We start from the raw sequence: 22,817 nt of genomic DNA, 5'->3' as shown, positions 1-22,817 counted from the left end.
CAATCACATTTACAACATTCTAAAGATTTGTGAGAACTGCTCATGCTGGAATCTATTTGATAAATGTTATATAATTGGATCTGAGTCTGGTTTGAACCAGATCCATGATCCAGTCTGATCTGCCCGTAGAAATGCTGTAGGACACGATGTGGATGTTAGTTTCGTAGGATCACTGTGAATGTACTAAGCACTGCCATTGTATTTGGTATGTGTTTTCCAAATGGCAGCGACATCTTATTTAAATCGAGAATAAGCCATGAACAGACATGTCCCATGAATGGGATATGTCTATTTGATAATTAGATAATTAATCTAATAAACGTTTAATTATTGTTATATATATTATATTAATTTCTCTCATATAACAATAAACTTATATATATCAATTATATCTCATATATAATTATATTTAGGTTTATCCGACATAAGCTACCAAACATTAACTCTCCCTTTTGCTAGGAAGGATAAACACACATATTACCTCAAAGTAATACCAAGTTGGCAAGATTAAGGATATCTTATTTAATATCTCAGAAGATTTCCACCATTTGATATCACATTCGATATCATGTATATTGGTCTTCTAGAATATCAACACATGATATTCACCAAGTACTCATAAGGTTTTTATATCACATCTGATATCAAGAGTATTGGTCTCCCAGAATATCAATGATATTCACCAAGTTATTAAAATAAAGTTTGATATCACATCTAGTATCAAGAGTGTTGGCCTCCCAGAATATCAATGATATTCACCAAATACTCAAAATAAGTTTTGATATCACATCTAATATCAAGAGCATTGGCCTCCCAGGATATCAATGATATTCACCAAATACTCTTTGAGTAATGGCCTCCTAGAATGTTGAGATGCAAGACATTCACCATATACTCAATTTGTTTGACCTCATAATACAAGTTATTGTAAGATCGTCACCTTACAGTAACTTCTGCAAATACAAGTGACATCATTTGGAAGTCGTCACTTCCTCATGATGTACATAGGGGGTAGGCCCATTAAAATCACAGTCACGAGGTATAATCATGAATCACAGTCCTCTTCATTGCTACAATTTATTGATCACTAGAGAATCCATCTCAACATGGTTTACTCTCTCCGAATCAATACAACCGAGATCATCGAAGGTTAATTGAATTGCATCCTTTATCTACTCCCTCTCTTTCAAGGTTGCCTCTAATAAAATTTCAGGCTCCCTCTAAATCTCAATCTCTCTTTTCTTGCAATAACATTCTCGGAGGAAAAGATCAATGCAAATAGCTCTTATCGAAATAAAAATAAAAATAAGAGAGAGAGAGAGTACAATAATCCTCAAGGATAATAATTAGTTCTGCATAGTATGACCATTCCAATAAAATATATTTTGAACATATATGCATATTTTCAAACTTCTATATATACATTAATCTATATTTTAAGATATAATTTCCTTATTAAAAACACATATATTAATATAAGGTGATCATAAAAATAAAAGTAATACTGAAAATAAAAATGCTTATCACGTTATTTATTTATTTTCCTCTTTTCCACATCTTTATCCACAATCATTCACCTTTCTTTATGTTTGTCGACTGATTTGTGGTAGGTCCCTTGCCTTCTAATGATATGATTTCTTCCTTCCTTATATATGTTCAAGACTATTCATTTTGGAATGCTCCATTGGCATTTTGTGATCTTGTCTCAGTTCAAGAAGGCAATCGACTCTCAATTTATATTGGTCAAATGGAAGTACAATTAATTCGTAGCGATATCAATGAATGAAAGTACAATTAATCCCTAAAGTCCATAATCCTGCAAACCAAATCACCGTAAACATGCTCAAAGCCCAGCAATGCCAGCACATTACATTTTATACCCAATCTAGAAATCGTGTCAATAAGGTTATAAAGATCTTCAATCTTTTCACCGCAGGCAAGTGCTGATAAATAATCCTCATCATCAAACACCAAAAACTTAATCCTTGGCGATGTGTCGACCTCGATTCCTAGTCTTTAGACCTTGAGATTCGTCGACAACTTCCACAACTGCATGACAAACTGGATGTATATTGTTGTACAAAGGTTGGCTGTGGGTATCCATGTAATCTGCCAAATTGTATTCCCCTCTAATTGATGAGTGGAACAATGTTTTAATATAACCTTGTTTTCTTTTTTCGTAATGTTGGATGCCTATTTAATATTCGATCATTTTCACCTTCGTGTGCTTATCGCAGGACCCATGTGGATATGTTGACCGGGATAATGTGGAGGGGGCTGCTATTTTAAATGGTCCATTGTTCGTTGGTTTTTCCACCAATGGAAAATGCAAGATATGTCCTCTTGGTTCCCTGCGAATAATATCTGTGTTGAGGAATCACATAGCACTCACCCAAATATGAAATTTTTGTTCTTGCATTTACATCAAGAGTTTAGATATAACACAACTTCTCTTGAAAATAATACGCTCTTCAAAGAATATGAGATGATAGCATATAATATGTTTCATGTTTATACACTTTACACTTTGATAGTTGTCTGAATGCTTCTCCAATTGCTTCTTTTCAGTTTTGAATATTAATCTCTTCCTTGGACTTTTATGTTAAACAAGAGGTCTAAAAGCAGTGATCTTGGAGAAATACGATATTTTGAAAACATATAAATTTAGCACAGGGGTTAATTTCGAAATTGTGGCAACTGGAAGGCAGATTCTGATTCAAATTCAAAGCTACTTGTTTACTACACCATCTCTGCTCGCAGTGTCCCCATTTCTTAAGTCAGGCTTTTCACCAGGAGTAACATTGGTTACTAGATGGTGGTATGTATCGCTTGTCATTGGCCCTATTGTCTCCAAGGAAGATTTCTCAGTTTTGGCCCTATTGTTATATATTTATACATTCACTTCTGCATCATTGATGAGTACAACTTTTCATTGAAAATCACTGACTGTTTGAATGCTTCCCGTTTCTTTTTTAGCTCTATCAATGTGGGTCTGCATATAAAATTACTCCCCTTGAATTGTAACCTGCTTTGATACCATGTTAGTGCCTTAGGATTGCTGCAAATGTGCTAAGCACTGCCATTGTATTTGGTATGTGTTTTCCAAATGGCAGTGCCCTCTTATTTAAATCGAGAATAAGCCATGAAGCGACATGTCCCATGAATGGAATATGTCTATTTGTTAATTAGATAATTAATATAATAAACATTTAATCATTGTTATATATATATATATTTTATTAATTTCTCTCATATAACAATAAATTTATATATATCAATTATATCTCATATATAATTATATATAGGTTTATTTGACAGAAGCTACCAAACATCAACATCGGAAGGGTGGATTTGGTTCATTTGGGACAAACTTAGACTAGATCCAGGAGGATTTGGACAAACCTAGGGCAATCCATCAATTTTTCAGTCTTATTTAATATTTTCTTAACTTTTCTTTTTAAGTTTGTTCCTTGACCTTTGATGCTGTGTTTTAAAAAAACATGAAAATGGTGTGCACCATGAGCTCTATGTAGTTTTGAAGGTCTTCATTCAAACTTTGTGGTTGGGACTTTTGTTGTGAGGTTTTCACACATCGCCCCAAATCTTGGGGGACCCCCCCTTTTGATCGCCTTTTGGGCCAGTAGAGAGGGTTAGATGTATTTTCACCCGGTTTCAACTTGATTTTCCAGAGCTATCAATTCTATCCCTAGGGCGAATAATTTTCAAAGTTAATTTCAACTTGGTAGGATAAAATTGTGAATTTTGTACTTCGACGATTTCTTTTGAAAATTTGGTTTTAATTGTGTAAATTTGGATGTTTTCAAAAGGGAAATTTTAATTAGACTTAAGTTTTTGGAAAATCTTATTTTTTTGGTGAAAAAGGGGATTTAATCTTGTAGGATGAAGTTAAATTGCAAAATCGATTTTTGACTCTTTGGGGCAATTTTATTGTCATAAAATTTTAAATAGCTTGGCAAAATCGATTTGGTAAAAAGTTGCAAAAAATTGGCTTTAATTGGATTAATTTGCCTTGAAAAATTTTTAGTTTTTAATGAATTTGGTAATTTAATATTGAAAAAATGGCTTTTGGTTAGCCAAAATCCAAATTTAATGACGTATTAATTACTAAACCCTCATTAAATGGAAATATTTAACACCCTCAAGGCATTATTTAATTTCTTTTTGCAATTTGGAGTTAATTGGCAAATTTAAAATGTAATTTTCTTTTTGGCAAGATTAAATTTTGAGCTAAGGATTTAATTATGGGCCATAACTTGGATTTAATTTTTGTTTTTTCTCTCCTCCAGGACCAAGTCGGCAAGCTTAGAGGGAAAAGAAATTGGGTATAAAGGAGACCTCTTTCCCATTTCTTTTTCACAATTCATTTCTTCCTCTCCTTTGTTGGGCGAATTTCCTTGAGGAGCAGATTTTTCCATGCTTGGCGATTTTGTGGAAGGCAGTTTTCTTGCATTTGTTGGGCGATTTTGCTTGCATTTGGCCATTTTCAGGCTTTGGCGATTTCCTTTGAGGGCAGATTTTTGCAGAGTTTAATGATTTGTTCTCCTTTTGTGGGCTGCGATTTGTGCCTTAGGTGACATTTTTGGGCAAATTGAGGACTTCCATGCTTGGGCGAATTAAGACAAGGGAAGAACTTTCCACTCTTGGCATTTTCTTGAGGCAGATCTGATTTATGTGACATGGGCGATTTATAGAAGGCCTGATTTTTTTGTCTCCATTTGGGACTGCATTCTTTATATCAGACTTAGGCGATTTTGTTGGGTGAAGGGATGCATATGGAAGTCTGATTTTTGCTTTGTGGGCAAGTATTGGATAGCTTTAAAGGTTTAAATTTCTGATTTGCAAAAGGATTTGAAGTTTCCGAGGTCTTGACCTAGGTTCCGAAAAGTCGCTGTAAGATTATTGGTTAAGGTGAATTTTCATCATCTAGAGTTGCAAGGGGTCCTTAAGCTGACATCCTTCTTTCGTTCTAGTTTAAGGATTGCTCCTCTTGGTTCTACTTGCCTTCTGGTCCACCACTCTACCATCCCGTAATAGGGCGACGAGCATGGAGGATGTTAGTGCAAGTAAGAATCCAAAGAGGGCAAACACTAAGAAAGACAAAGAGGATATGATGCCCAAAACTCCCTTCTTCTCGAAAATGAAGAGAATAACCGACATCAATATCGGTACAGTAGACATGATACGGATGAGGGACAGACTAAAGGAAGGACAATCCCCCTTGGCAAAGAGGATGTCAACGAGATAGATTTTGGATCGAGGTTGGATGAGTTAGGAAAGGTTGCTATTAAGAAAAAGCATTTGGGCACCCTTTCCTCTCTCAGTGCTTTTATTGGATTTGCGAAAGAATATGAGAAGGATCACGAAAGGATACTACAAGCAGCAAGCAGCATGGTGAAGTCAGTGGAACTCAGGGCAAAGCACACACCTTGTCCTCCTATGGAAGAAGTTAACGAAAGGCTAGCTAAGTTCATTGCCTTAGTTAAGAAAATGAAAGAAAAGGGAAGATTTGTATTAGAAGATCATTGGATGTAAGCCCAAGTGGCAAATTTCCCCTTTCTTCTAGAATAGGACAAGTGTCTATTTCTGATTGGCCACCATTTTGGTGCCTTCTCATTGGTTGCATCTTTTTGCACTTTTTTTCATTGGTCCATTGACGAGGTGGCAACTTCTCATTGGCCGATGGGGTGGCAACCTTAATTAGGGTTTTGAGGATCCAATCTGGATCGTTGATCTTGTTTTGATCTCCACCATCCGTTGTATTTTTGGCCCCTATATAAGGCCATTTGCTCTCATTTGTAAAAGGGTTGGAGAAATTGTTGCGAAGATAATACCAAAATTGCTCTCTTTTTCATTGTTGCGATTTGCATGTTGATTAAGAACATTGGGTGTTAGTGCATGTTTTCTACTTCCACTTGGTTAGATTTCTTTTCAAGTTGTTAAAGTTGGTTTCATTTCAAGTTGTTTAAGTGAGGTTAAAGTAGATGAATAGTTGTATGGTAGCATTGGTAAATGTTTGATAGGGGTCAATACTAGGCCACTAGCATCCTAGCGGCTGGTTGGGAAGCTTTGTGTGGTAAACTAGTTTATCATTCATTTGAATCATTGCACCTATGGAAGTGAGGCCGTTGGTCAGTTCTCATTAGGTTCGATCCTTGTCCATTTGTTCACCTTCCATTCATAGGAGTAGGAGTAGAATAGTAAGTAGATGGGTAGTCGAAGCTTAGAGAAGCAAGTTAGAGGAGTAAGTTAAGTATTAGAGCACATCCATTCACCTTCCACCACCATCGCTTTCCATCAACATCATCATTGGCAGACACACCCTCCATCATCACTACCATCGACATTATCTGCCACTTGCACATTTCACAAACCGAATCACCATCACCTTCATTCCACCAAAGTCTAAGTCATCCTCGAAAGAATAGTGTAAGACCGCCTACGTGATTATCAACAAATCACATCGATAAAACTGAGCGAGTATCCAACGGTGTAAGGAACATTGAAGTTATACTCATGTCCCATGAGCAATAACTTTTCAAGAGAGGAGTTGCATGTTTGATATCCCATATCGAATATTCAAATCCTAATATGTTATGTAAGTGATACAAAACTCGCATCAACAACTTTGCCCTTTGACCTCGTGTTGTGTTGCTTTTTTAAATGTTTCTACTTCACGTGGAAATCCTTCTGAAGCTGAAAATTGTTTGTTGAACTCAATATTATTATTTTAATATCAAACTTGAAGTTTGGCCCAATGAATATTTATAATATTAAACATTTATATTTTAAATGACATTAGAGTTTATAGTGATTTTGTTGACTATATTAGGCTGTGGCACTCTAAAATTAATTAATTTTTTTGGTTGCATATATGGTTTTTACGTAGTTTATATGGACAAATCCAAAATTAACCCGGGATGATTTTTTTTTGTTGGGTTGGTTCCACAAACCCGAACCAGGATTAATACCAGAATCCATAACATAGATCGCTAACCATGATCCTACATTGTCACGCATAAAGTTGTTTCCCAAAATTATGCTGAGAGAGGAATTCAAACAAGGGTTACACTACTCCACATATCATGGTTTCTTGGATTCCACCAGAGAGAGAGATGGAGTTCTGGACATAAATTTTTTAATTGAGCAAAATAGAGACGGTAGAGTGCCATATTTAAGCTTTCTTGGTTAGATATATGTTGAAAGACAAGCCATTACATAGAAGAATGATTCTGTGGCATTGTAGAAGCTATCACAATTTATTTATTTATTATTTTAGAACTATATAAAGCTGCTATGTAAATGTGATTCTGCACATCTGAGTTCCCCTTATTTCCTTTGTGCCACAACTCAAACTTTTTAAAGTTCTTTTTATTAATAATACTGATATCTTTATAATTATACTGATTTAAGAAGGCTATTGGGCAGGGGCTAGATTGGTTAGTAAAGGACAAGAAAGTAACTTAGATGTGGAAGAATGAGCTTTTGGAGTAAGAAGGAACTTGGCGTCAAAATCAATGAAGAGCACTGCTAGGCTGGATCTATGTTGGCCATTCCTCCTAAGAAAGAGAATTAAATTTAAAATCATAGATGCTTTTCTCACCTTTTAGGACAAAGGATTAAAATCCTAGACACTAGATCATATGATATATTCCACCTTCCAAGTAAAAGTTTTCAAATTTTGTACTTTGATTCCAACCTTTCAAGTCAAATGATTCAAAAATTCTTGTGATCTGTGTATAATTATGTATATTCTGATGCATTTATATTTTTTTTCAGAGCAATGAGGCAGAGATCAATTTCAGGCAAGAGTGGTACATCAGATCTCAGTTTGACTTACAAATCAGAATCTGAAATCCAAAAACAAGCTAGGGGTGGCAATGACAATTATCAGTTCTGGACTGAGAGAAATATTTTCATAGGTTGTTTAGCATTCAGAATTATCAATGCTTTGCTTGTACAAACTTATTTCAACCCTGATGAACACTGGCAAGCTCTTGAAGTTGCACATCGTATTGTTTTTGGGTAAGACTTATTTATTATACTGCAATATCATTTTAATGACGTGGGTGTCAATGGTTGGTTCATTTTACCAGATTGGTCAAATTTGATGGACCATAAACATAAGTAACAACAGAATTAAAAATTAACCCAATTTAAAAGGCCAATTCTCAAATTATAGATTTTGAATACCTACCTGATCTTTAATGTTGACTCAATAATCAGTTTTGGAGTTCTGCTTATCATTGGTTTCTTCTTATGATGGCTGTACATTTTTTATCTTAATGGAAATTTTGAAAATGTATAAGATTTGTTATTTAATTTAACTTTGAGTGGGAAGAAATGCAACTTTTTGTTTTGCAGCATTTTATTTTTAGCTACTTTAACAATTTCTTTAATTCATCAGATACGGTCATTTAACATGGGAATGGGAGAAGGGTATCCGGAGCTATCTTCATCCTCTGATATTTGCTTTGTTGTACAAGATACTTGCCATATTTCAACTGGACACAGTTTGGTTCATGGTAAAACATTTGCCTTAGACATTAAAAGAAAAGATATACTATTGTTATGTGATTTTTGTTAGTTTTACTGGATGCAAATGTTTCTTCTAGTCCAGAAATCTTGAGTCATATTTTATTATGTCTTATAACGTGACCATGTATATAATTTTTTTTTCCAGCATAAAATATGATTCAAATTGATTTATAGTTTATGTTGAAATTAGAATCTTGGCATAAAAGCAAACAAACAATGAAGAATCCTGCATTGTTGTTTCTTTCAGTGATAATGGTACAAGGCTCTATACACGATTGAAACAAGTTTACCATAAGTATTAAGTATTGTTGATGTGAGTTTTATTCCACTACAACACACAGAATCAAATACCAATGTTTTTGAGATGAAACATCAACTACTTAATCCTCTCTTGATATAAGGTCATCTCTCATGCTAAGCTTGCAAAGAAAGATCATGAAATGATTTCAAGGTTCCTTTCGCTTAGTGAAAAATTGTTGGTAATCACTTAGGGGACTTACGCTATTCATTCAATGGATATCAACTCTTGCACTTCCAAAGATTTGGATTCACAATGTGCAATAAGAATGTAGTTTGATTTTCCAACTTTCACTTCAACTTCAACTTCAACTTAAACACCTACTTCTAACTCTGAATGCAAGGAATTGTGGATGACTTGAACTTTACTAGATCTGATTTTGTCATCGTCTACCACCCACCTAGTGCAAGCTTCTAAGGAACACTCTGGTTTGCAAATCGATATCTCCTCTTTGATTCCATTAAATGGATGCAAACTAAAAATTGAATATCAATTGAAGTTAAGTGCTTTTGATCATCGACTTACCACAAGAAGCACATTTACAATTAGCAAGAGGCTAGTGGCTTGGAATCGTCGAGTCAATCAAGTAGACATCCACAATCTCTTTCTTCCAACTAACTGCTTCAACATAATATAAAATCCTAATCTAAATGAGAGATGCAAAGAACCATGCAATACTCCAAAATGGTCATATATATCTACCATGAAGACCAACATGAATAGAGAACAATTTTGGTAGTGCTTGGCACCAATTCTCCAACTCAACTCCTACTACTCTACACTAAAACTAATGAGTTGCAGATGAGGAGGCCTTGGATATCAGAATTGTGATTACAAAGGAGTAGGATATCAGAATTGTGATTACATATCTGAAAAGTTGAAAACTATTCGCTGCGAGCTTTCTAGAAAATCTGGGTCGATTTTGCTACAGTGCCCTGAGAACATGTCCATCATCACATAAAATGTCCATCATCCCATAAAATGTCCAGACACTTTTCGTCCAAGTCAACGTGTTATTGGAGATCTGAGAAAAACAGGGTTTTCTGGCTTTTTTGTTCCGATTGCAGATCTTCAGTCTGAATTTCAGTGACAGGATTTGTGATTTTCTGAGCGAAAAGACATCTTCTCTTGCACATTTCAAGGTAAGTTCATCTTTTCTTTTGTCTCTTAGCATAGACCTATGTCCATATTTTAATTGGGCTGGTTGCATACATTTAGTGCCTAGATCTATCTTAGTCCTGTTATTTCATCAAATGGTTCAATTTATAATTTTATACGTTCACATTACACATCTAAAATCAATTAACATTGCATGAAAGAGGACTTGTTTGCATACCTACTTGATATAATTTGGGTTTAGAATTGACATCCCTTCATCCTATTTGGGTTGTGCCAGTATAACTCGAGTTAATATGAGTGTTATGTTTGGAAGCCCCTCTTTCTCTTGTATTGAATGTTAGTGAGAAGTGGAAGTCTTATATTCATACACCTCTTATTAAATGCTTCCATTTCACCTATTAAACAGTTGGAAGACTGAGATATTTGTGAATGCTGCTCCTTATTGCAAATGTCATAAAGAATGTGGATCAGACCCCTGCTGTAGGTGTTAATTGCAAAAGTTTCCTTTAATCACCACCTGCAATTTAAAATTAGCTTCTAATTTGCCTTTGTTTGCATTGAAAATGTTATCCAAATCATTGAGTAACTCGATTTATATAGAAAAGGCTTGGAAATTTGCCATTAAATGGCAGTTACGTTAGCATTTAATATCCGGCCTTGACATGAAATTCAATCCCTCTTCTCAATTACAAATGTTCATTAAATATAAAGCCTCTATGGTTAAACTTGAGGCAAAGTTTGAATTGCCATAGATCTTGCAACGGAATTTGTGCCGTTTTATGATTGCTATAACAGCTTGTCTTGAACTTTGAGCTGAGATTGCCTGGCATTTAATTCACTTTCATTTTACAAAGAAACCATGCATCGAATTTAGTGCCCAGATCTGCACTTTGTAACTTCCAACATCATTTAAACAACCTTGAGTTTTGCACCAACATTGCATTAATTGTTTGCTTGCATCTTCCTCTTGAGGTTTTCACCAAGTTTATGATGTATGGGCCCCAAAAAGGCCACATGTTTCCTATATTTTTGGGTCCCAATTTGAATCAAGTTCAAGTGAAGGCCATGTAGGCCCACACACTTCCTATGTTGGGGGACTGATTGGATTGAAATTGTGCCCAGATCCACACATTACATAAATTGGGCCTTTTTGGTTTCCATTAACTCACATGTTACATATTATAAGGGGCTCAAAATGATGCGGCTTTAGCCTTGCCCCATTCCCAATGTGAGCCATCACATATAAGGTGAGATTGGGTGCCACTTGATCCAGTCTTCCTTTGTTTTGCAGGTCTGATTCGATTCTGGGCACAAACTCTGCCTTGGAGGGTATAAAGCTTCGAATTTTGTGACAAAGTCTTCCAAGTTTCAAGGTGCCAAATGCATGTAACCCCCAGCCAATTTAAATCTGGGCCCTCATTGGATTAAGGCGATGAGGTTGAGGGCTTAATTAAGGCTTAGCCTGGCTTAAATCTAGGACTGCAATTAAAACTTTGGCCTGACGTTACACTTATAGGGGCTGCATTCTTGCGTTTTGCAACCAATTTCAAGGCCTCATTTCTATGTCAAAGTTTAAGGCTCATCCTTAAAGATTCGAGTTGCAATTCCAAGGCTTAAGATGACACACAAATTTCATATGTAGCAAAAGGAGGCTCAGCTCCAAGATGAGACACAAAATTAGAGGCAAGGAAAGAAGGCTCAGGTCTAAGATGAGATGAAATTTACGTGGGTAGCAAGTCACGTCTCAGCTGAAGATGGGACAAAATTTACATGGGTAGCAAATCATACCTCAGTTTAAGATGGGACATAATTTATATGGGTAGCAAATCATGTCTCATCTCCAAAATTTTTTCTACTCGTGCAAATTTTAGCTCTTCCTTGCCCAATTTCTATTTTGTTCTGTCTCCTAGACCTAGCCAAACTTTGCAAAATTACTCCTATTTTGAAACTTAGGTAATCTTCTTAAACTTAAACCAAACATAACCTTCTACAGCTCAGCTTAGTGCTGAATCTTTGGCAAATTTTCAGACTTTTACCCAAACACAGGCTCTTGCAACCAGATTGTTGCCAAATTTACTCCAACACTTAAGCCTACCAGCAAAAGAGGGGGCCCCCATTTGTAATGAGGCGATGTTGTGAAAACCTTACAACAAGTAGTGATGTCATTGTTATTTGGTTTGATTTTGCTCCCAACGAAGTGTAAAGGAAAATCATGCTTTTGGTGCCCTTCACATTCCATTGTCTTTCTATTGGTCTCCTAATCTTAATAATAATTTCATAGGTCAGCAAAGTAATTGTAAGCTTCTATCACTTTCTATGTTCTTTTTGATTCAAGCGGACAAGAGAGTAACATTTTGTAAGGTATATGTCCATATTCTTGACTATTCCTTGATTTGGATTAAGTTTTGCCCCTTGTGATCAAAATTGTGCTGAGGGTACTGTACAATGTTAACATTCAAGATGATTCTGAAATTGCCTAATTGCTTAAAACCATCAAATCAATAAGATTTCCATGATCCATTTGATCATTGCATACAAAGACTTTTGGTTTATTGACTGTATATGTGTTTTTAGCATCAACATTTTGGATCACACTTCGTGATCCATCATCAGGATGAAAGAGTATGTAGGTGAAAAATTCACACATTTTATATCTCTTGCATCACATAGTGTGATCTGAAACGTTGATGCTAAAAACACCTACATAGTAATAAAGAAAAAGTCGTTGTATGCAATGCTTAAAACCACGCCAAATGTAAATATTTTTTCCCTTATAGCGGTCTCAAGTTTCAAGAAGACATTACCATTGTATTGATGTGTTCCAAATGTAGATCTGAATGACTTATAAATATGAGAGGAGGAGACATGTCTAATGAAGAGACATGTCTCTATTGTTAATCATCATTAAACAATATATTAATAATAACATATATATATATATATATATATATATATATATAAGAGTATTTTCTAAATGATGATTTACCAATAACCACAAAAGATTTATCTCCAGGTCAATTCAATCCGACCGAAGCTACAACCTTAACACTCCCTCTTAGCCAGGGAGGATTGTTATAGAACATATTATGCTCTCAAGTATATGGAGAGATATCATCTTAGTATGGTATTCCTGGAATGACAAGATTAAGGATATCAACATATTCCATCAACTTAGATGTTATTTTTCAATATAATCTGAAGTATGATTCAACAAGAAATATCAATCATATGTTATTCATCATACTTATATTCTTTTGGTATGTCTATTGGCACCAAATCCTAGATGCCTACCAAAAGAATATGTTATATCTTGGAAAGATGTGTGTTATTTGATCTCTGACACTCCAGGACAACAACTAAATGTAGTCTATCAGTTAACAGTCACAATCTCAAGGACACCCACTTCATGTAGTCCATCATGACAAGTATCATGACCTATGGCAGACTCCGGCCACTTAATATAGTCTGTCATGATATGTTTATTATCATTAATATCATGAGTCGATGAAAGGAACTATTGCAACATATATATTAATATATTCAACCCGATTAGGACATGATCATAAAGTATTGAATAGCATGAGACATCAGTATGTGAAGTAAATCAAACATATACATATATGTATGCACATGTATTTACATATGCATGTATATACATATACATACGTATATGTATGTTCCATATATTGATATCAGATCCAACCAAAGCTATTATTTTAACACTCCCTCTTAGTGAGGGAGGATACGATCAATTTCTTAATCTCAATAATCTCATATTCAAGTTTGCATCAAAAATACTCATACACAAATATATCCCTTTAAGAATATATACTATTCAATTTTTGACACATTCTGGGACACAAACATAATCGATCAGATAGTCATTCTTGATCTCATGATTTCCGGCTCAATCTAGGACTATCGTGATTTACTTATTGTCATGACTTTCCTCACAGTCCGGGACAAGAAGTTAATGTAGTCTATCATGACAATGGATAAAAAATATAGCACAACAACCACAATATCATGATTTCCAGCTCATTTTGGGACAACAATTTGATGTAGTTGATCATGATATATTCTGTTAACATGATTACTGACACATTCCAGGACAACAACTTAATGAAGTCTATCGTGATAACATGGTCAAGCTATAGCTAAGATCGTCACCTTACAATAGTGACCTCACACATATATGAAAGATCACCACCTTTCATGACATAAATCACAACAACATCATGGAGTAACTCACATGATATCCACCATGAACCAAGTTAGAGGGTGGATCCATCATAGCTGCTCCTAGATGGTGGAACAAGGGTTTTCACCCCAAACTTCTCTCTCAAGGAATTTTACTTCAAACTTTTCTTTCGTAGAGAGCTCATTAACAAGGAATTGCACCTCGTAATTCTCCCTCTGAACAAAAGATCCTGGGAAGTCAAGTCCTTTATTTACTCCCTTAGAAACTCTCTTCGCCCAAGGATGTTTGTTGGACTCCCTCTGGATTCGATAGCAACCTTCCGACTTTCTGGTGATAAATCATTATTTCCTCACGATGTGTACATAGTGGTAGGCCCATCAGAGTCACACACATGTATTCTGAGTATCAATCTTCTGAGCTCCTACGTTGGCTTTGAAAAGGAATGCCAGACTCCCTCTTAATGGAAGAATACTCATAGTCTCAATCATCAAAGATATTTGCTTCACAAACCTCACTTTATCCTGCCTGATCATTAGATGAAAATAGAATTCTAGATCATAGTTTCTTTAGAGCTACTATCATAAGATTGAGTTTGCACAATTTGGTAGCATGTGCAAAGTATCAGACCTCCTGCAAGAACATCCTTAGACATAAGGGAAAAAATCAAGGCAAATAACTCTTATAGTATGTATAGAATTACAAGTAGGAAAGAGACTACAATGAGTAGATAAATGTAAAAGATAAGAATACATATCTGCACACGAGGTTACATTGATATTTTAGAATGGAACATCTCCTTTCTAAAGATGGTCCAAGTGGAAATGGAACATTGGTTATTATTATACCCCCCCACAATGTAAAATTTCCACTCATTATATTTATAGATTTTTCAGTCACATGATAATATCAATCACCTCTTCTTCTCGTTTCATGATCTAATAGTCTTTTGTGTATAATTCCAATAAAATCCCTTGTAATACCTGAGATTAGTATAAGCCTTGACTCTTTCACATCAAAAGCAATACAACTTCCTTCTTTATATCAGTTTCATCCACTCTCATTTTCTAATCATCATTGAGAAACTTGTAAAAATAAATGACATTGAGGGATTTGTAACTCGGTGAGTAGCACCAACTTGACGTGTGCTGACCAATTAGAGATTTGAACCAGGAGAAAAAGGTGCCACTTGCACTTGAACTATAAATTTGTGATGTGATGGGTAGATTATCACAGTCTAATATAATGATTGATCCAATGCATGGAAAGGTGAAGCATCCTTAATCAGATGCTCTTCATAATGTAGATTGCGAATAGATGCATATAGCCAATGTCTCTAAAGCACATCTAATCTAGAAGGTCAAGCCCAGAAGGGTGTCCTTTTATGGTTAATGAGTGGTTGAACCTTAATGATCTTACCCTCTCTCCTAATCTTAATTTTCTCATTTTGTTTTAAAACTTGCAGTTAGAATGAAAATATTTCAAACTTGCTCTACTTCCTTGTTAATATTATATTGATTCTCTGAATAAATGATTTTGAGGACATAGTTTGTTACAAATCTGAAAATTCTGTTCTCACACATATCTGCTCTTTTGTTAAAAGTCTGAAAATTCTGTTCTCACATATATCTGCTTCAAACTATTTGACGAAATTCTGGAGTATGAACGAGATAGTCTCAAGGTGTGATAACCGATGTTAATGTTTGCTACCCACATTACAATTTGATCCTCAATGTTACAAAGCCTTCCTTGGAAGACGTTAGTCCATATAATATTCTGACCAACTTCAACTTCTGTTGGCAAGAGATAAACATTGCCTCCTTTGTATTTCTTTATTTGATGGCTCATTGACAAATTATATTCAAAATGTTCGGTTATTTATATCTTGATGTCTTTTTGCTGAGTGCAATCACTTTACACTCGCTTTTCTTATAAATTAATTTACTTAGAAACCAATTGCTCGATGAAGTTCACCCTCAATGAATAGAGACGACCCACATATTTCATAAGAGATCTTCACATTACTTTCGATAATTATAACAGGTTGCCCAACTTATATTTTGTGATACTACGGTATTGGTGTGATACATGGACTATTCTTATCACTGGATTACATTCCTAGGTTTCAAGCCTTGTTCCGCTTTTAGATTACAAATTCTTATTGTCTATTTTTGAATACATATCTGCCAAGTACAAAGTTATAGCCATCCCTCTTTTGCAACTTGAATGCGGGAAAGGTATTATTCATCATTTGTTGCTGGCCACGATTCAGGAGTCATTCCTTTAGCGACAATTTATATGTGTGTTCAAGGTGTAGAAGGATGTAATGTCTGTCCAACCTATATGTCTTTCTCTGTCTGTCTTCTTCTCTGACTGAATTGCCCTCTTTTTTCATTGCTTCTCCTAGGCCAAGACGAGGAATTTCTTGCATAAGGATAACAATTGGTGAATCAGATAACGATGTTGTGTAATGCCCCGCATGGAGATCCTTGGAATAGGATGAATAAAAGCCAAGACATTTTTTTTATAAGGTAACAAGCATGGATCCGAACAACATCAACATGCAACCGATCAAAAGATTGCAATGGAAGACTTAACCAAACAACCCAAGCTACCAACGATCTCCAAGCATCACTACTTACCAATGTGTTCAAAACCAACTAAGAAAGTCGAACAAACAAGGAATACTTACTTTCCGAACTGTCAAGGCCTAGGAAGGTGCACAACCCAAGAGGGTATCCAAAACACTCTTCGAAACACGACTGACAAGTTCAAAAACACGTGCTGTTTGCCCGAGCAGGTTTTCACACAAAACCCGTGCAATACTTTTCCGGTATCGTACGACACTGTTCACTACTACTAGGTGATACTTTTCTAGTATCGCATGATGCTTCTTACAACTACCGTACGATACTTTCCAATATCGCATGATACATCTTACTATTACTGTGCAATACTTTACTAGTGTCGCACGATAGAACTTGCTACTGTTGTGTGATACTTTCTAGTATCACACGATATTTCTCCCTATAGCCGTGTGATACTTTTCCACTATCGCCCAATGCTGAACCAATGTCGCCCAGGTTTACAAGGAAAAAGCCTGACGATCAATTTAAATGGGAAATAGAGTTAGAACCTCCACATTAGGGAGTACTAGAACCACAATAGTCGAGAAGTAAACACTGGAGAGCATATCTCTAACATCTAATCCACAACATCTAATCCATAGCATCTAATGTAATCATGTGGAAAGCAACATTGCAATGAACATACACATGCGTAAATCAATTATCTCAAGAAGAAAAGCACAAGCAAAGAGCCGCCGAACTAAAAACAACCGTGCTCGTTTCCTCCTAGCCATAATAACATCATGAGACCTCAAAGGCCCTAGCCATCCTTGGAGCATGAATCTCATTGCCAACAAGATAGTTGGAGTTATTTCATGAGATCATTTTTACTAATAACCCACAAATATCAACATAAGAACAAGTACATCCAACATCCTAATCTACCAGTAGCATCACTAATCCAAAGCAATGGTAAGAAATATCATATAGCAATATGATACAACATCATGATAAAGAAATGCATCAAGTAACAACTAACATCATCTAAACATGATATCCATACATTCAAAGTAAAACATAAATCACAAGGAAACATATTTCGAATACACTGAAGTACCAAGTGAACATCTAGCATCGGCCTCAAACTAGAAGTAAACCTTCTCTGTACACCGGTCCCTAGTAGTGGTATAGGTAGCTACGCCTCCCAACCACGTGGTATTCGTAGGCCCACTACCGCCGTGCTAATGGAGATAATGACTTGACCATAATCACAAAAGACAAACACCCATGGCTAACACACACGCCAATCAAGAACATGATACAAAATGTCTATATGATCTAGAAGATAATGTAGTACAATAGGTCACTGGTCAGATCCACTAAGGATAACTATGTAGGGACTCTAGTGGAGTGTAAGTTGCTTGGCATCGGATAGCCCAAGCTATATTGGTTACGGAACGAATATCTCAGGAAACCATCACACCAGTGTGGAATGAATCCCTTGGGAAACCATCACACCATGCCCTCGAATACGCTGTACAAGCATTCACTTATCTGATATTAAGTTTTATTACTCATTTATTAATTTGGTTATCACTTAAAACTTCTTCACGCTACCTTGTTCGAATATAATCGGGGTATACAGGAGAGACCACTCCACACGTCTACCCTACATACCCATGCTCATCTCACAATGAGTGGCCAAAGGCAATGCAAGCTACCAACCCAACCCTAAATGAACAATCCCTCATCTGGCCTATATCCGGGAGTTCGGATCTCGCAAGATCCCGTGAAATGCATGTGTACGTACTTGTGTGTGGGCACAACCAACTACATGAAATAGATACTAAACAAGGGTCGGATGAGAGAACAAAAACCAACACGTATAAAAATCACTCAATCGAGCACATTGTCGGGAGTACGGATTTGACTCGAATCCCAATGCAAGCAAAATACATCTATGGCTGGATTGGATTCCTCACGGGAAATTTCAATCCACAACCAACATTAGTGCCAAGAAACACCCAAGAAAACTTGGCGACACACAAATCGAGACAAGGTCAAACACCCAAAATCCAACTTTGATGAAAATCAACGAAATTAAAACCCATTATCCAAATGGTTCCCAAACATCCTGAAATCCAATAAAAGTCAAGTTCTAAGCATGTATGCGAAAATGGCCAGCATAACGGCTCCAAACTTCAAAACCCCAAAGCCACAAACCCCAAATTGCTCACACACACCCAACCGGGCCAAATAAACATGCGAAAATAGAGGGGAACACTAGTTCTCAACCTCCAACTATAAAGCAATAGAAAACAAAAGCTGAAACGGGCTAAAACTATTTAAACAGAAAAGCCCTACCTCACAACCTAAAGGGCCAAAATGGAAAATGGCGCTATAAATTAATTGGAGTGCCTACACTAACAAGAAGCTCGACAAGGGAAGAGTTTCCTGCTCCGAATCCAACGCACCTATCCTCGCAACAACACCATGATCACAACTCACCCAACGAGCAAAACACCAGAAACTCACGGGGGGTTTTGGAGGATTTGCTCCAATTCCTTGTTTTCAAAATGTGAGAAGTTAGAATTACCTTACTTTTTGGGGAATATATTCACTTTAAAAGTGCAATATAAAATTTCGAAAATAACTTGCTTACTAGATTAAACCCCTTCTCAACCCAGACAAAATCGGGCAATTCCAGTTAAATGAAATTCAACCACGGCAAAGCTGCTGGTAATTAAAAATAAAAAATAAAATACCAAAATACCCTTAAAACATTAAATCACAATATTCCTTAATAATTTCTGCGACCAAGTGTACATCTAAATGCATAGACAAAATACTGGTCTAGTCACAAATGCAAATAAATCTGGATTTATTAAATCACTGGAGGGTTTAATTAACAATTAAACAGGATACGTCGCCCATACAGGGACAACATTTTCTAAGTATAAACAACTGAATCACTAACTCCATGTGCCACTGCCGGGGATATAAATCCTACACACTAAAACAACATGATCAAGTGCAATTGCATATAATAATATAGCCAAAGCAATAAATGGACTAAATCATGTAATTAACCACTTATTTAATTACATTAAATTAACCTATTTACATCACTCACTGCATCATATAACATCTCAAAGCAAGAATGAAGTAAATATACATAGCATCAAACGATAGTATCCAAAATCCAATAATTCCATCATATAATCATAAACAAAGTATATGTCCAAATACAAAATAACCAGATATCATCATAAAGCATCATGTCACATCAATAAGCCTTATCATGCAGATATGATCAAACTGACTAGTGTAACGTCTAACATCTAGCAACTATAATATTGGCAATCAAAATAATGTCAAAACATCGAAGCATCTCAAATGCACATAAACAAGAGTATCAAAGTATCTCGTGAACCAAAATAGATCATCATCAAGGTACAAAATGCAAACATGGGAAGCACTACAATGTTGTCCTTCCATCTACTTGTGTTGGCGGTAGCTTGGGTTCTGAGGGTGACTCCAATGAACCATCAGCTCTGGCAATAATCTTAGAAAATTCTACCAATGAACAATTTTCAAAGAAAAGATAAACACATACGCTTTCAAATGAATAGCTTGAGTATTCTATAGAGAAGGCATACATTACACTCATACCATCTCCATTTGTAAAATCTAAAAGCATATATTTCCTTGGTTCCACAGCAGTAGCTGCTATAGACAAGCTGTCATAGACTGATGGTGCAGATTCTTCTGTGTTCAAAACAAGCCCAGAGATTGGAACTTCTGGTCCCAACCATAATTTAAGGCATCTTCACGCATTAACTGTTGGCAATGAGAACCTACAGGTACACCAGAATTGTCTACAACTGTTTCCTTCCCATTTTCACTATCTGAACCTACAGGTACACCAGAGGTTCTGCTGTATGTCTTTCATCCACCTTTTGCTTTTTTTCTTTCTTCTATGGTCTCTGTTATACACAACACCGCTGCTGACTCTATTCTTTTATTAATGCCTTGTATATACGTCCTGTCATTTCTAGATGTAATAATAATTTTTATTCTTTCTTAACGTGCTCATCTTCCGCTTTTGATATCCGATGCAATAGGATCCATGCACTTTAAATGTTTGCCAAATTCACAAAGATTCATACGTCTTGACTGACCAAACAAAATCATGTCACTCAATTTAGGGTTCTATATATTTACTTTTGGTAACTTTTCTGATTATTGGATTGTGTAAGCCAACTCCATATCTTCCATTTCAAACATGAAATATTTCTACCATGTATTGATTGCTTTCTTACATTCATAGTTTGACTCTGATACCATGTTGAATAACAAGGATCGCTTCCGCAAATGTAATAACATTACCATCGTATTGATGTGTTCCAAATGCAGATCTGAATGACTTATAAATATGAGAGGAGGAGACATGTCTCTTGTCTTATGAAGAGACATGTCTCTATGGTTAATCATCATTAAACAATATATTAATAATATCATATATATATATATATATTATATAAAATAAAATAAAATAATATATATATAAGTAGATATAAGAGTATTTTCTAAATGATGATTTACCAATAACCATAAAAGATTTATCTCTAGGTCAACTCAATCCGACTGAAGCTACAACCTTAACAAAGACTTGTATGAATTTATCACATGTTCACCAATCAGAGACATTCTAATTTTTGTAGATTAGTAATTCATAGCTATAGAAAGAATTTGAGAACAAAAATGCTAAAATTAATAAGGTTACTGTTGCAAATATTGATGCTAGCATTGTTTTTTTGTTTTTTTTGATCAGTAAATGGCTGTAGCCAATATATTTTAGTAATATGAATAAAAGTACAACCTGGTTCAAAAGGGGCACTAGTAGGAAATAACCAGGTGAAGAAAACCTCCGGTCTTGCCCCCCAAAAATAAAAGATTCTCATTTTATAAATTTTTACATACATCCGGTTTGATAATCCGGGATAATTTCCTCATTTTTAAATGCTTTGAGTTAGACACAAAATTTCTGCATTCATTCCAATAAAAATGCCTTCAATCCTTACCGGAACCCTTTCTAATTCTCAACCAGAATCGAATTTGGCTTTGGTACCTGCACAATGCTGAAGGATATTCTTCACATTCTTGAGACTTTGTTAAACAACCAGGCATCATAACCATCCTTACATTCTTCTGAAAACTGTCAAATTCTCATTATGAAATTTAGTATTTAGCTACATTGATATTGAAACACTAATGGAGTGTATAGAACAATTCATCACTATACTATATATCTCAATCCAGCTATTATAAAATCTTTAGTCATTTGTTCCTCTTCTAACTACTGATTCAAGCAAAGGAGAAAACAAGTGGAAGCTCTTAATTAGGACTGTACCTTTCTTAAAATTCAAACTTATAGAAGATGTTCCTCACCAATTTCATTATGTCCATCCAGAACCAACTTGTCTCCTTCATGGTGTTAAAAATTAAAACACACCAATTTTCATAAATTTAAATAAAACTAGTGCCAATGATAAATATCTTTGCCCATCACACAAGCACTTACACATTTTTAACAGAAGATTTCTTTTTATCAGACCCTCTTTATTACCAGTATAAGTGTGACAATTGCCAATCTTAGTCCATATCATACAAGGAAAAGGGCTTCTTCCCATGATATCCACTAGGATATCACACCTCCTTCGTCTGTTTGTCTACAAGACTGATTTATTGGTTATATAAATTCTAAGTTGCCGATTTGAGTTCGGGTTTGTGGGGTTTTTCTCAATTTTTTTTTCCCGATTTGGGTTCGTGGGTGGCTTTGTCAGTATATATATATAAGATAAATGTGCATAATTCTAAAACTAAGTCATTTCATAGTATGAATATATGTTGCTTGATCATTGATCAATGCCCAATGTCAAAGATAAACATTAAATACTCGCTCATTAATCTATGTTCATGATTTTAAAAGAAAATCATACATTGAATTACCAAATTGCAAAATAAAATTTTAAATTGTAGACTAGTTCATCAGATAATAAAGTTTGAAACATAATGA

At 35.4% G+C, this 22,817-nt stretch overlaps 1 protein-coding gene across 7 annotated transcripts in view; it reads left to right on the top strand.

Moving 5' to 3' along the window:
- LOC149580565 (Alg9-like mannosyltransferase family) overlaps window positions 1-22,817 on the top strand; it is a 46,576-nt gene that overhangs the window by 4,904 nt on the left and 18,855 nt on the right. For 3 of the 7 annotated variants that reach the window (XM_089791924.1, XM_089791907.1, XM_089791890.1), the window contains exons 3-5: window positions 7,447-7,563; window positions 7,798-8,043; window positions 8,426-8,543. In XM_089791924.1, the coding sequence (XP_089648050.1) occupies window positions 7,802-8,043; window positions 8,426-8,543 (360 nt within the window). In that variant the 5' untranslated portion in view covers window positions 7,447-7,563; window positions 7,798-7,801. Of the gene's footprint in view, window positions 1-7,446; window positions 7,683-7,797; window positions 8,044-8,425; window positions 8,544-22,817 lie in introns of all 7 variants that reach the window. The other 4 variants (XM_089791917.1, XM_089791898.1, XM_089791883.1 and 1 more) reach the window with 2 other exon arrangements.

The sequence above is a fragment of the Cupressus sempervirens genome, chromosome 1 (assembly GCF_028749045.1).
Source record: "Cupressus sempervirens isolate cs-2001-9-10 chromosome 1, ASM2874904v1, whole genome shotgun sequence".
NCBI lineage: Eukaryota > Viridiplantae > Streptophyta > Pinopsida > Cupressales > Cupressaceae > Cupressus > Cupressus sempervirens.
This window is presented reverse-complemented; position numbering and strand designations above follow the sequence as displayed.